This window comes from Argiope bruennichi, chromosome 6 (genome assembly GCF_947563725.1).
Source record: "Argiope bruennichi chromosome 6, qqArgBrue1.1, whole genome shotgun sequence".
In the NCBI taxonomy this organism is placed as follows: Eukaryota; Metazoa; Arthropoda; class Arachnida; order Araneae; family Araneidae; genus Argiope; species Argiope bruennichi.
In genome coordinates, this window is record NC_079156.1 from 126355642 (window position 1) to 126372718 (window position 17077).

The 17077-nt window shown below is 29.1% G+C and overlaps 1 protein-coding gene across 1 annotated transcript in view; it reads left to right on the forward strand.

The window, feature by feature from the left end:
• LOC129971991 (gastrula zinc finger protein xFG20-1-like) overlaps positions 1 to 11039 on the forward strand; it is a 44591-nt gene extending 33552 nt beyond the window's left edge. The window contains exon 3 of the mRNA XM_056085969.1: positions 10665 to 11039. Within this exon, the coding sequence (XP_055941944.1) occupies positions 10665 to 10968 (304 nt within the window). The 3' untranslated portion in view covers positions 10969 to 11039. The remainder of the gene's footprint in view (positions 1 to 10664) is intronic.
• The last annotated feature ends 6038 nt before the right edge of the window (positions 11040 to 17077 follow it).

Sequence of the window (17077 nt, forward strand, 5' to 3'; positions counted from 1 at the left end):
GGAAAAATTGCTTCGGAACATGCACCGATGGTGCTCGTTCAATGTCCAGAAGATTCCAAGGTATACAAACACTAGTAAAACAAAAATCGCCTCAGTGCGTCTGGACGCATTGCATGATCCACAGAGAAGCTTTGGCTTCGAAAGAAATAAGTCCTGGTCTGAATATTGTGTTAACTACGGTTGTAACCGTAGTAAATTATATAAAAATGATACCCCTGAAATCGAGAATCTTTTCCGCACTTTGTAAAGACAGGGGTTCAATACATTCAGTGTTACTATTTTATTGCGAAGCAAGATGGTCATCACGTGGGAAATTTTTGCAACCTGTTTATGAATTAAGAGAAGAAATCGCCATTTTTCTAAAAGAAGAAATCAGACAGGAGGTTGAGAATTTTCGTGATAGTTTATTTGTGATGAAATTGAAGTCGACATATTCGAGAAATTAAATAACTTGAATCTTTAACTCCAAGGAGCAAATACACATATGTTGGATACGAGTGAAAAAGTTAATGCTTTTTGTAGAAAATTGGAATTGTGGAGCAGAAATTTAAAGCAAAAAACCTAACAATGTTTGCAAATGTGGATGATTGTACTAAAACTTATAAGGCTGAAGAAGAACATGTAAAAGTTGTTTTTCTAACAATTGAAAATCATTTAGCCATTCTGGCAAAAAAATTTAAAAAGTATTTTCATGCTGACGAAAAACTGATAGCAAGTTAGGAGTGGATTAGGGATCCATTGCATAAGACTCCCGAAGGACTCTCAATAGATGAGGACGAAAAATTCATAGACTTCACGACAAGTGGCGAAACTAAAAGACAATTTAGTAATAAATCACTATTTGAATTTCGGTCCTGCCAGTCTCATTCGAGTCGATCGTTCTATTACTATCGAATCTATTGTGAATGTGTATGTTATATATGTTTTCGTGTTAATTGCATTATTAAATATTCACGACAGTAGATTTATACAGACTCGTGGATAAATTTTTAAGTGGAAGTAAGCGAGAATTAGACGATATTCAAGCACCAAAAAATACATAGACGAGCGTGGTTCCGAAAATAAAACCAAGAAAATATTCTCAAGAATACTTAAATTTTGGGTTTATCAGTATTGAAGTAAATGAAGAAGAAAGGCCCTTGTGTGTAATTTGCTCAAAAATGTTAGCCGCAGACAGCATGAAACCTAATAAACTAAAACGACGACATTTGGAAACGCTTCATAGTGAGTGCAACAAATTCAGATAATTGTACGAATTAAAATTAAATTAATATAAAAAGCAAAAATTACTTTTTTAAAGAAACTTTGTGAATAAAAAAATCTTTAATTGCGTCTTACAAAGTTTCATATAAAATAACCAGATGTAAAAACCCTCACACCATTGGTGAAGAGCTTACTTTGCCAGCAGCAATTGAGATTGCAGAAACTATATTTGGAGACAGTGTTTCAAAGCAATTGCAGTCCATATCTCTTTTAAATGATACTGTTGCTCGTCGAATTGGTGATATAGCTGAAGATGTACAGTCTCAGCTTTTCTCGAAGTTGCGTGACAAATTGTTTTCAGTACAGCTTGATGAAGCACAGATAGTAATAAAGATGCTCATTTAATTTCCTATGTTCAATTTTGTAATAATACGTCAGTAGTACAACTACTTTTCTGCAAATCGATAGAATGCAAAACAACAGCGATCGCATTATTTGCTATTTTAAATGATTTTATGACTGAGGCAAACGTAGAATGCAAAAATTGCGCCGGAACATGCACCGGTGGTGTTCGTTCAATGTCCGGAAGATTCCAAGGTATACAAGAACTGGTAAAACAAAAATCGTCTCAGTGGGTCTGGATACATTGCATGATCCACAGAGAATCTTTGGTTTCGAAAGAAAGGAATCCTGCTCTGAGACCCCTGAAATCGAGAATCTTTTCCGCACTTTGTAAAGACCTGGGTTCAGTACATTCAGCGTTACTATTTTAATTGCGAGACAAAATGGTTATCGCGTGGGAAATTTTTGCAATGTGTTTATGAATTAAGAGAAGAATTCGCCATTTTCCTAGAAGAAGAAAAAAGACCCGAGGCCGAGAATTCTCGGAATGGTTTATTTGTGATGAAATTGGACTACTGGGTCAACAGATACGAGAAATGAAATAACTTGAATCTTCAACTCCAAGTAGCAAATAGACATATGGTGTATACGAGTGAAAAAGTGAATGCTTTTTGTAGAAAATTGGAATTGCGGAACAGAAATTTAAAGCAAAAAAAAAAAAAAAATCTAACAATGTATGCAAATGTGGATAATTATACTAAAACTTACAATTTTGAGGAAGAACATGTAAAAGTAGTTTTTGCAACCATTGAAAATTATTTAGCCATGCTGGCAAAGAATTTTAAAAGGTATTTTCTTGTTGACGACAAACTAATAACAAGTTACGAGTGGGTTAGGGATTCATTTCATAAGACTCACGAAGGACTCTCAATTGGTGAGGAAGAAAAATTCAAATTAGTAATAAATCACTATTTCAATTTTGGGCAGGAGTAAGGATGATTTTTTTTGCACTAAAAACAAGAAGATTTCACATTCTATTACCATTCAACATCCTACCTTTGTGAAACTGGATTTTCTGCTGTGGCTTCTTTGAAGACAAAATATAGAAACAGAACTGAGAGTGGCTATTTCTAATACTAAGCCTTCCTTCGAAAAACTTTGCTCTGCAAGACAGGCCCAAGAAAGTCACTAATAATTATTAAATTTGCTTTTAATTTTGTATGTTTTGATTAAGTAAGTTGTTTTACTTTAATAAGTTAAATTAAAACAAGTTGATATAAGTTGAAATGTATTTTGTTTTCTTTGTGTATGTGTGCTTTCCTTTCAGTCAGTTAATCAATTTTTTAAAATAATATTTTCTCTTGGATATTCTCGCCCCCCCTCTAGTGTGCTCGCGCCACTCTAGGGGGCGCGCCCCACAGGTTGAGAATCGCTGCAGTATTCCATTCAATGGAATCACGCTTCTCTATAATAAAGTATAACCAAACCCATACTTAAGATTTCACATTTACTCAGCATGTATGATGCAACGGATTTGCTCAGAAAGCTATTATTAAGAGGCTATCCAAATAAATACGGATGTTATATTTGTGACAAAGGGATTTCAATGTAGAGGACATATGAGAAACATCTTCGAACTCCCAGCGAAAAAAAAAGCCTTTTTAACGTATGGATTGCGGCATGCGAACCATGAGTAGAAGTAATTTCATCAAGCACTACTAGTCAAAAGTAATTAACTCTTTGTCAAGACATGAACTAAAGGGAAAATGTTGAAATTCTCTTTTTAAAGTATTTACACAGACTGACATTTCATTTTGTTTCAATCTCATTCATCCAGGAAAATTGAAATTTCTAATTTAGAGTATAGTTTATTTTAGCACATTATTTAATTTTACTTTGCTATCGAATACCGTATTTTTAAGAATTGTAATTTTAATTGATTATTAAAAATAGATTGTTGATTTCTTATAGTTTAAGACTTTTTTCTGTTACAGAAATATATTTATTTTGGAAGAATTTGGATTAAAAATTTATATTATAAATCAAAACTAGTGTTGTTTGTTTGAACGAATTTATGCTCGGAGTTTCAAACTTTTTTTGATATAATTTTTATGTCTAATATTATTTCTCTTGATGCTTCAGAAAACGATTAGTTTCTGTCTTTTACATTGTCCATGTACTTATAGTATCGGATGGATCTGCGTTTGGTTTTTAAGGCCAAATATGTCGTAAATATGCATTTCCATGAACATAAGGAATATTGATGTTTATTGAATGTTTTGGATGAAATTTATTTTACAATATAGAAAGATTTTAATTGATTAATACAGACTAGTTGTGCCTGGATATATATTTGATGAATTACATATTTCGAATCTAACATATATTTCACCTGTTCATAATTTTTCTAACATTTTAAATCGAAACTTGTGGAAAATGAAAAGGTTATACGGACCGTGAGTTGAATACCAAATCAATAAAATCGAATAATTTTTTCATGATTTAGAATTTAACAGAAAAAAAAGTATTATTGCCGCAAATGGATATGAAATGCTGATGGAATAATATAGAAGACATTGGATTTCACATATCATTTGCTACCTATTATTTTGATTGCATACTTTGAATTCAGATACATTTCGCAGGCATAAAATATTTTAGATGGTAATAAATTTATTCTTTCATAAAAATAATCGGGATTTAAAAATAATATAAAATAATAATCTGAGTTTGGATGTGAATGAATTTATTGATGACTTTCGGGAATTCATATTTTCCATTTTTATAGCTTGATGTAAAATACGGTCTGATTCCTTACGTAAATAATTCAATTTCAGCATAAATTAATAGCAAGAATCGTTTTTTCCTCATTATGAGGAAACCAAAGAATGCCAGGTGTTAGTAAAAAATACGAATGCTCATTCATGTAGAAACTCACAAAATATATGGACATGAAGTTCTGCATTTGATTCAATTATTAACTGTTAACAATATAAACATCATAAAAAAGTAATCACTTTATTATGTTAATAATGTTGAATTCTCGACAGATCTTTATATGAATCTTCAAAAGAAAGTTTAATGAGCTTATTCCAGAGAATAACCTGCACTATTAAATGCAGATTATATTTCATTAGTACGGAGTTTGATAATAAGACAGTAGTCATACAGAAAAATCGCGGACTTTGTAATAAATCCCTTCCAAAAAAATTTAATAATAAAAAATTGAGCATAAAAAATATTCATTTTATAATTCCTTCATTAAATATAATAATATGATGTGAATATAAATGAAATTAGTTATGTTCACATTTAAGAGTTTTTCAAAAACCTCTGATTTCGGATTATCACCTAGTTTCGCAAAATCAGAACGCTTACACCAGGCACGCTCTTAACTTTCTTTATTTCAGGGCATATTATTTATTTCTTATTATAAGGCATATTATTTTTTATCTTATTTTTCAAGGACACTAAAGTCTCTAATCTGTAGCAGTCGCTATGATTAAATAAAATTAAAGAAAGATGAAACAAACGTCGAAGTTCATGCCGACCAAATAATTCTATGTACTCGTTGCATCTTACAACAAATGAATACACACGCGCGCATTCACACACACAAACAAACATTTTATCATTAAACACGCTTCTTCTTGATAAAGAAAATGATAGCCTTTATGAACTTAATAAAATCTTCAAAAACCTCATCAGTCATTCAACCGCACTTTGAAATGTTATTTTTGAAATTAAACATCATGTGAATAGATTCAGAAACAATCGTCAGAGGAGAACTTGCCATATCATGTATTCTATTTAACTGGAAGATAATTATTAAATGATTTGGATGAAGAAATAATTATTGATAGACTTGTGCAACCATATAGAGAGGAAAAACGCTGGTTTGTTTATCCTCAGAACAGTGAAAAACGTGTAATATATTTCTGTACTTTTGAACTGTTGATCTCCGCAAAAAGAAGTGTTAATTAATCGTTAAATCTACAAACGAAGTTGGTTGATAGATATCACTTTATTTTAAATTTGATCAAATAATTCTCAAATTAAGAATATGAATCTAAAATATCTGTAGCTATACAACTATCAAATCCTAATTTAACCTTCAGAATGAATTTGCATTTATGTTCAATACTCTTTAACTCCTTAAGCATGTGTAATGTTTATGTATTGTAATCAGCAATACATCAAACATATTTTTTTAGAATGGGAATAAATTGCGTAAATAAGCCAATTTATACATATACATATATATATATATATATATATATATATATATATATATATATATATATATATATATATATATATATATATATATATATATATATATATATAAACACGATATCACGAGGATTTGAATCCCTGCATGAAGGTGACACTTGAAAAAGTTTTCAGGACGGATTTTATTTTGTTTCTATTTTTTTTATTTTTACTTTATTAACTTGGTATTTATTACTAATTAGGTTATATATATATATACGTGTGTGTGTGTAATAGATATTGACCCCCTCCAATTGCAACCTAGTAAATACTATTTTTATTTTCATCGTCTCCTTTATCATTGCTGGAAATATACATATAATTCATAACACATCAAAATATCAAAATTAAATCTCTAATACGTATGAGTAAAAAAATAGTGAGGTTTAAAATAAAATCTATTCTTTCTCAAAGCGAACAATGACTTTTTGGGATATTGAAAGATGTTATTCTGAGATATAAAATAAATTGCAAATGATTGTTTAATTATAAAAAAAAAATCAAGGAACATATTTCTTACAAAAGTAAGCATTAATTTGAAATGAAATGAGTAAGAAACAAATTAAATCAGTATTCTATATTGATGACAAAAATAATAAAAGCTGTTTAAATTTGTGACATACATGAAAAGTTTAATATAAACAAGATCGACAAGTTTTAAAAATGTGCTGACGGTTTTTTTCTTCTTTTTTTTTCATAAGAAAATTATAGTTAGATATTTATTTGACTTATCCACCTCCTATAAGTAGTAAATGAACCCTTAGAGGGCGCGTCCCCAGGTGGCGGATAGGGAAATTCCTCCATTGGTTTTTCCTTTGGATGGTAGAAGGGAAATAAAATACCTTCCGTGGACCAACAGGCAGAAGTCCAACCTCTCCGGAGGCTGTGGCAACCCCCCCCCTCTTCCATGAGTAGTGCATCCTATTGCACTACTGGACAAAACAACAACAACATAAATAGTAAATAAAATTTCCAAACTACGGCATCTACAGAACTTCCAGTTTTAAAGAACCATACAGTTGTTCTGTGTTATGTATAAAAAATTCCTGTTGTAGAATTGGATTCCATATTCAGCATTAAATTCTTGTTAAAACTTCCACGAGGCTGTCATTCATTTATATTCATTATGCTTGCAATGAATGGTGTCCTCAACTGAACAATACTGTGCTTTTTTTTACGCGAGTATTTGAACAAATCGGAATATTATTACTTATTATAGAATTTGCTTCTCGATTCCTCTAATTGCCTCATTATAATTCTAAACATTTAAAGCATTCAAATGCTGCTTAACCATTTAAGCTGCATTTATTTTTAAATCTTGATATTTTGTTTATTTCATTTTTTTAGACTTTTTCATTTTTTTTTTTATAATATTACGGAAAATCACACACTAAAATTTTTAATACGGATTTGAATCCTATACATTCGAAGAGATAAAGTGCAGAGGATTAATTTTAATAATTAAAGATATATGTGGTAAATACTGAATTTTTGGCTTGGGAATTTACTAGTTATAAAATAGTTTTAAATTTAGATGAATATTAGAAGACTTTCTCTTACATTTACTTGAAATAAAAAATATATATATTTGGTAGAAATTTAGTTAATATTGTTCAGTGGATATTGAAGTATTTAATGCATGAAGATTTAGCTCACAGAATGAAATACTACAGAACTAAAGACAAAATGCAACTTTCTTTACTTAAAATCTGCGAGATTATTTCGGAAAATTTTGACTTTTATCCTTTTTTTGAAGAATTTTGAAATGGACAAAACAACATAAATTATTATTTTATTTTTATGTAATGAATACCAAATCTCTTTTTTTAAAAAAAGAAGATCTGTTGAATATCCTTTATTTTCCAAAAGAATTGCATTCATTTAAGAATGTTTATTACTTTATTATACTAAATTCTCTTTCAAAATAAATTAATTTTCAGTATTTGACAGCATGATGATTGTGTAAAATAAATAACAAGGTTATGCTCGTTTTTTAGAAATATTTTTTATATTCAAACAATTCTATATTGAATAGGTCTCTTAATTCCGAAATATCGTCAAATGGCGTGGAACAGACATATAATTCATAATTTATTCAAGTTTTGAATTTACTTTAATTATAGAAAGAGGTGCGAAATATAAAACTCATCACAATGCCTACAGCATGAAATTGCTGAAACTACAGAAATCCCAATTTCTTCGCTTCCATAATAGTTTATTTTACATTTTTGATCAGATAGAATTTTTTTTAATTGAAAATTAATGGATCAAACCGTTACAAACTTTGCGGAAATACAGTGACACGTAGTGAGGATCACCCTTGCTACTTTCACAAGAAATTTGACTACAGGTATTCACCACAAGAGCCAGTAGAATCGGAAGAAAACGTTGAGGAAGTGAAAGAAAAATCAATGGAAAATTCGAATTCAGTTATTGAGGAAATTGATGTCCAAACAAATGAAACTGGTTCGTTCACAGGTTCTTCCGAAAATGTATCGGTGTTTGAGTCTAATAACTGAGATGAAAATGACTTTTTCGGTACTAATTATAGAACACTAATTGTCACTGTGGTGTGAAATTTTTTTATCCTTTTATGAAGAATTTTGAAGAGGCAGAAACAACAAAAAACATGAATTTGTTTTCTTATAATGAATGAGAAATATCGTTTTCTTGAAAATATGTTGAATCTTTTACTTTTTTATACCAAATTAAGTATTCTTTCAAAAAAAAAAAAAAATAATAATTTTCAGTCCTTGATAGCATGATGAGTGCGCAAAATAAATAACAAGGTTATGCTCAGTTTTTCAAAAATATTTTCGGTATTTTAAACAGGTCTATTTTGAATGGGCTTTTTAATATCGCGAAAGACGGTCAAACAACGTGAATCAAACATTTCATCATTATCAAAACTTACTCTTGTGAAGTATTTCAAATGGAAACTACAAAAGGGTTTTAATGTTGAAACGATAGTAGAATTTATATCAGGATTTCATTTTACTGATATTATATTTCTTCTCAGTACCAGTCCAAAATATTTCTTCATACATAATCTGATTACTGTGGCATTTTTTAGATTTGAATAATCATGAATTTGCTTTGATTTTTTTTCATCGGCAGAAAATATGAAGAAAAGGGAATAGATCCTTATGTATCATGAGAAACAGAATCAAAAGAAACTTAATTCGATCATATTATAAAAGATTTAGCAAAATGTTATTTTAACAGAATCTCATTGAATTTCAAACCATTTCATAGTTATAAGTGCAGTTGAGAGAATAAGCCCAATCAAAATATTTTTTATAATTTTTTTTTAAAAAATAAATTTCTATTTCACAGACATATATACATCAAAATCGTATTCTTTTACCACCCTTTTAATAATATCTTTTTCACAATCTTAAATCTTACAGGAGTTTTGAATTTTCAAATCAATCATGAAAATACACTCAATGAAATAAATTCGAATCAACTGCGGAACCCAGGTTGAAAAAAAAAAGATCTTCCATCATCCATGTCATCTACCCTAAATCTGTTCTAACACGAGACAAACTAAATCCTACTTTTTATAATAATTGGTTTTCAGATTAAGCTAAAAAAAATAATATCATAGACAATCACAAATTAAACAAAAAAATATCATACAGCGAAGATTGATTTTACATATTAAGTCTTATATTCTTCATTAGAACCGAATCCTGTATTTAAATTCAGGACAAAGGGCTCTAGCATGTTATTTAAGAAACGACGTGTTCATAATTTATTCAAGTTTCGTATCTGCTTTAACTGTAGAAAGTGTTTTGAAATTTGAAAACATCAGCACTACAATTAAAGTATAAAACTGCTAGAAAAATAGAAATCCTCATTTCTTCTCCTCAATGATAGAGTCTTGTAGATATCTGATAAGATAGAATTTTATTTAAATTGAAAATAATGGATCAATGCCATTGCAAGCGTTGCGGTAAAACAGTGACACACAGTGAGAATCACCCTTGCTTCATTCACAAGAAATTTGATTACAGGCATTTACAATCCCGGCCAGCAGAATCGGAAAAACACCGTGATGAAGTAAAAGACAAATCTACGGAGAATTCGAATGACTGTTCTAATGAAAAAGAAAAATATCTTTCCCCAAAGTACAACAGGTGTACGATTTTTTCAGAGAATTTCATTAATGAACAACTAAGGAATTCTTGTGATAGTTCATATTATGACCCCATTTCAGATGTTCAGATGATCCAAACTAATGTAAATGCTTCTTCAGAAAATATTGTATCCAGTTACAGACCTGAAAACCACCAACGCGAAGCTTATGAAGAACTGATCGTTGTCACCGGAGCAAGCGCTATTGATATGCAAAAGCAATCAGGTGTATCAAATTTGATGCATGCAACAACAGATGAAGAATATAAGATGTCTCTTCAAAAGAGCAAATGGCAGTGTTTGAATAACGATAAAAATAATTTTATGAACTCTCTAGAATGTGTTATCAGAAATTCTCTTCCAGATAATAAAAATAATTCAGGAACTGCGAATGTCATTTTAGAAACTGATCTCCCATCAGAAAGTAAGAAGCAAAGAAATGGCAAAATGGATGTATCAGAGAATATAAATGAACATATTTCACTGGAAGTGCACTCTCATCTTTATTATAAGAACGAGAAAAGGGCTGCCAACGCGAAAGAAGCAATATGTAACAAGGAAGATGACAATGCTGTGGCTGGACCTTCTGGATTCAATTCTCGTAAGAAGAAATCAGATAAGACCTCCAGTGAAAAAGATACTCTTAAAACAAATTATCGAACACACACTGGCTATAATCGCTTTGTTTGCGTTATATGCAAGAAACAGTTCTCCCGTGAATCAAATCTCACCCGACATTATAGAACCCACACAGGCGAAAGACCTTTCGTGTGCGACTTCTGTGAAAAAGGTTTTGCTGATAAAGATAATCTCAAGAAACATGTTAGGACTCACACTGGAGAAAAGCCTTTTGTATGTGAAGTTTGTAATAAAGCCTTCGCTGAAAAGGGTACTCTTAAAGCACATGCTCGTACCCATACTGGAGAAAAGCCTTACAAGTGTCCAATTTGTGGAAAAGCTTTCACGAAAAGCAGCAGTTGTAATAGGCATCAGAGGAGCGCGCATAAGTGAAATCAACTTGTAATCTACCATAATTCTTTTAATCTTGTATGAAACTATTTTACATTCTTAATCGAATTGAAACAATTTTAGTTCAGAATGCTTAAAATTTTATTTTTAAAATTACTGTAAGAATTTTACTACTTAGACGAAGCATATTTCCTGATATCGAAACTGTAAGTGACTACTATTATGTTAATAATTGACAATGAAAATATATTTTCAGTTGAAATGCATTTATTTCTATGTGTCTTACCTTTTTTACACTTTTTAATAGGTTTCAATCAAAGTAAAAATTTGATGCCATTCACATTAGAAACGAATGTTTCGCTTACTACCAATAATGTAAATATTATTACTTGTTTTGATTTTAAGTGAAAATGAAATATTTCTAAATTTGATGTTATTTACCGTTTCATGTCTGGTTTTTCAGAGTATTTAGGAAAAATTTAAATCTCAAATATATGTGCGTTTCAAATAATGCTACGTAAGTATTTTGATATTTTAACTGAACAAAAATGCATAGGTTCGGTTAATAATTGTAATAATTAACAGAAATATTTTGAACTTGTATAAGCAATATTTTTTTTAATTTGATTACTTATTCATGAATAATATTGCTGCAATTGCAAAATTGAAATAAAATGTAAAATCTATTTTTATTATTAATGAATTTTATTATTAAATAATTTCTCAAGAAGCACCTTTCTTCATATCTTAAAAATCGCCATTTATAAGATATATTTAATGTACTTTTGTAAATAGTTTAGTAAATATTTTTACAGTACACATCAAATTTCAATGTGTCTATTGTGATATTTCTTTTTTCCTCTCTAAGAAATTCTTTGTAGTCCTTTTCTATGAAATAAATAAATGCAGTATCAATTTTTTTTCAATAATTTGTGTAGTCTCTTTTAGTATTTAAGATAAATGTGTGAGCTGACACATCCAGAAAACATAAAATTAGCAAATTTACTAATGTATATTTTCAATGCTGGAAATTCGGAGATCCAAACGATGTTTTTGAATTGTTTGTTTGCAAATGAATTAAATAAAAATAAAAGGTAATTTTGTCATGTTTGTGCAATAAACTCCAAAGCAAAAAATTAATTTACCAAAATTCGAAGCATAATCCTTTTAATGTTTCAAGTTTTAAATGTTTAGTTACATTTTCTATTTTTAACAAATTTAAGAAATATATTTAAATAATTTACAGCAATATATTTAATGAAAGATGTTAAAATTTGGTTGTTTCTTTCTTTTTATAAGCATTTTAACTTATATTGTTTTTACAATGTTATTGTTCAAGATATTATGATTCGGTTTATTTTTTCTTGTTGAGTCTTTCCAATGTAAGATACTTTTTATTAAATCTTTTGTAGATTTTTCTATTTAAAATTAACTTTTCGGCTCAAATCATGCGGGATTAAAAATGATTTATATGTATGTATTTTTAATGGTGTTGCCCTTTCTTGTAATATAACCTCATCTTGTTTCGAAAACTCTTATTTTGTGCTAATATGTCGTCTTCAATCTTTTCTCCCGTTCGTTAATGAATTATCATGTCTTCGAATCATTTTCCTGGGAATGAACTCGCTCTCCTTTATGCATTTAACTTGAAAGTCTTTTAAGCACAGCTTTGATTCGACCAGCGAATTATTGATATAGCATCGTGTTAGAGATAAAATGGATGCAAGAAAACGAAAGTTTCAGGGTTTAAGCTAAATATACTAAATTTATCTTACTGCTGAAGAATGTTTTCGTGCGCAATCAGTACACTAAAAAATTTTTTTTGGAAGTTTGAAGATGATAACGATACACACAGTACAAGCCGGCGAGTAGCCCTTATTTGTGCGATATATGCATTTAATAAATAAATATTATATAAATTGTTTTAACTGGAAAATTATAAATGTGTTTTTATTGTCACAGATGAATTTTAAAACAATTTTTTTTCCTTTTCTAATTCTTTGGAATTTGCTTGATAGAAGACATTTTTTTCCTTCTACATAGTTTAATAAATGTTGTTTTAATTATTTTAAATTTTCTTTTTCCTTAGAAAAGGCTTTCGGGTTATTTTCTTCAAAGAAGTTATTGAATCCGATTCAATAAATTCAGTTTCCATTTTCACTTTCTTTGAATTTGAAAATAATGTATTAATCGGAAAAAACGTTGCAAGATGTTGTCTTTTCATCCAATTGAATGTTAAGTGTTCCATTTAGAGAATGAGAAATTCTTATAATTTTATGTATGTAAGTTTAATTAAATTAATATTCTTATAAAAGATAAGCAAAGATTAATATTTTTTTTCTGAATTACATTCTTAATTTTTCAAGTGGAATTCTGTAGTTACAAGATATTTGAAATTCTTTATAGTTCTATAATTCAACATCCTTAACCCTTTCACATATAATGACGAATTTTATTCATGCATCGAATAACTACATTTTTAATTTTATATCTGAAATTAAGTGAAAATATAAAGTAATCCAAAATGCAAAATTACTTTAAAACTGCTTCAATGTCTCAAATGATCTCACATCATTTTGAAAGTGATAATAATTATAAATGATCCAGTTTTGATGCATGATCTAATTAGGAAATTAAATAATTTTTAGGTCAAAGAGTTAATTAGCTAATCAATTTTTTTCTGAATTAAATATGTTTACTTCTAATTCAACTATTTCTCTGTTATGTCTCAATTTTATTGTTTAAAAAATAAATTCATTACAAATGCCTTTTACTGGCCAACGTACCAAATCTCCATCTGCTTTTGTTTTATATGTATGGGAGAAAAATTTTAATTGTGAAAAATAGATGATAGCATTTTTATATATATATCTCATAAAAGATAAGAAAAAATTAGCATTTTATTTTGAAATAATTTATAATTTGTGATTTTAAGTTTAAATTATTTGGTTATATTTTAAATATTTTTAAAGACAAAAACACTTTTTTTTTAATAATTGATAATTTTGAACTTTTATAAAATCTCATTCAGCTGCGTATGATTTTTCTCAAAAGCATATTTGTATCAAATTTGGTAGACTTAAAGAGTGTATTTTTTATGCATTGTTAATAAACTCACACATGCGTTTTCTTTTAATTAATAAAGAAAGAGAAGGAGTGAATCGACGTGAACATAGATATCCTATCTTCGACTAAAAAGTAAAAAAGAAAAAAAAAAGTTAGGTTACAAATGAAAGGCGAAGGAAAGTATTAACTCTAAAGGAGATTGGATAGTGTAAGTTCCTATTAATATATCTGAGGCAGATGCATTTTCAATATGAATCACTCTATTATGAAACCTGAAAGTAATAATAGCGCAATCCACATATTATATATATTTTCATCTAAGTTATTAATTTAAATCCTGCGCCCAAATTTTAATTTACATATTATGGAAAAAGGTTTTAATTTAAAATGTGACGAGATGACAAGGAATGTAAAAAAAAAAAAAATGAAAGAGTTACTGCACACAAAACCCAACACATGTGTCAATGATTTCATGGGTTTTAGTTTAGGTATATTAACGTCCCGTTTTTAAAGCAACACTAGGATTTGTGCAACACATTTGGAACTCATCTTGTAATTTTGAACCGCAATCAGATGAAGACAGTGACACCTGAGCCAGTATCTCGCTCTACAAACTTCCAAACCACACCAGAGGGATTTAATAGTATAATCTTTATTTCGTTAATAATAAAAGATTAAAAGCCAATAATATTATCTATTCGAAATTAATTAATTACGTTGACCCACATATTAACAATTTGGTTATATGCCATTTACGCCCACATATGTCATTTGCCACATATGTCACAAAAAGCCCTACATAAGCAAATCAAATCGACAAGCTAAGCTGGTTATTTTCTAAAATGTTTGTAAACAAGAAAAAAGAATTTTGGAAAAATGTAATTTTTGTTGATGAAAACACATATAACATTTTCGGATCGGATGGAAAAAAAAAAAAAAAAAAAAAACGTTTGGCGGAAACCAAATACAACTATGCATGTCAAAAATTTAAGACTTTCTGTGAAATATGGAGGTGACAATCATATAGTCTGGGGTTGCATGGCACGCACTTGTATCTGGAACTTCCATTTTATTAGTTGTACAATGAATAAACATGTCTATTTTTACATTCCCAACCGAAATGTAAAGCAAAGTGTGAGCTCAAGACATTTTAAATTATAAAAAGATAATGAACCGAATCGTAGAGGACCCATCACTGTTATTTGCAATTAATAGGTCTTCTACCACTGTCCCAGTGCTATTAAGACTCCTGTACAAAATCCAGACTTTAATCGCATTGAGCATGCGTAGGATTATTCGCAGTAAAAACTGTATGAAAATCAAATTTCTAACAAGCAAGAGTTAAGAAAAGCAGGAGTTGGTTGAAGTGAGGGCCAATTTTGATGGATCATTTTGAAAAACATTGGTCCATTTGTAATCTTCTAATAATAGAATGCGTGCATTTGGTGGTATATTAAGTTTCTACAGAAAATGTCACTTTTAAAACCATGAAGAATTTCAGCGTTCGCTTAATGTAAGACATATCATACATTGTTTTTACATATATTGTAAATATTTTGATAGTATGTAATCTAAGAATTATTTATTATAATTTTAATGCATCACTGAGGAAATTGTTTCAAAATATACTGAATGTAATTTAATAATATATAGTAACACTAATTTTTTTTAAATCATGGAACGTATTCAGCAACAATACTTCTATATCCTAACACAGACAAATAAAAAATACTTTGCTGAAACCGTGTTGTTTCTGTGTAACAATTCATATTGTTACAATTCCAATCATTGTATCTATTCCAACAAAGTGAGTGGGATAATTGTTTCTCTTTATTCTGACTTATGTTGCCGTCCACTTCGCAGAGTAAACGGATTTCTCCTGAAATGTTATCAAGATGGTTTATTTTTTTATTAGAATTTTATTTCTGCCGAATCCAACATAATAAAGTGGAATTCGATGCATGTATTGATAATTCATAAATACACTGTAAGTTTATTTGCTGTTTTTAATGAACTACTGTTAAGCTTAATAAATTTTCAATATTTTATTTAAGAACACATTTTTATAATTGAATTTTATATTCTGCTAAAAAAAGCCCAATTTTTGAAAATTTGATTTTTTAATAATTATTCAGATAATTGAATGTCGTACTTCCCAAGAAAATAGTTGTATTGTTAAATGTTAGAGTGATCTTTCCTAAACGTAGAATTGAAATTATATGAATTTGCTATCTTTGGAATCAATCGTTATAGGAATAATTAATGACAGAAGTTGCGAAACCTCGCACATATGTTTATAATTTAGTTGAAGTCAATTTTCCCTGCCGATATCGCAGCCCCAACAATTAAAAGAAATAATACTGATACAAACTGATGGTCACTGATTTTTTTTTCAGACACACGTCATATAATGTTTTTCATTAAATTAACTCTTTGAAATCTGTGTGTCTAAAATGTAGATATTTACTGAATTGTGGAAATCAAATTTTTTTATTGATCTATTTTTTTTAAACTAAGAAAATATTTGAAATTAAAAACACATAATTGTGCTTTTTTTTATTAAATTTATTTGTGCACGAAAGCACTTTATTTTAATTTTCAATAAGTTTTCGTCAATATTAAGTCATTTATTGTATAACACAACCCTCTTTTGAATTCAAACTTCTTAGAAATCTGGCGGTTGATTTTATAATAATTGTAACACGACTGTTTTGATGAAATAGTGTATCTGACCATCATGGTGCTTTATAGAATACATAAAACTTGAAAAGAGAAAGAAAGAATTTTTTTAGATAAATATGAAATCGTATAGTGTCTATATTCTCTAAATTTAAAATCAAGTCTTCTGAAATGCGCCATTTTCTTTCATCATTATGAACATTTGTTTTTGCCATTTTTAAGCAGTTTTGCATATTCTCTACTCATTTCTCTGGTTGTAATGATTGTTATTTAAAATTCATTGATCTGCCGTTGGATTCGAAGCATTTTGACATTTAGAAAACGAGTGGCAATGGTCTATGGAGTGGGATAAAAGTCCTTAAAAATGATGGTCACTGGTGTGGGGTAAAACCCCAAGACGTTTGAA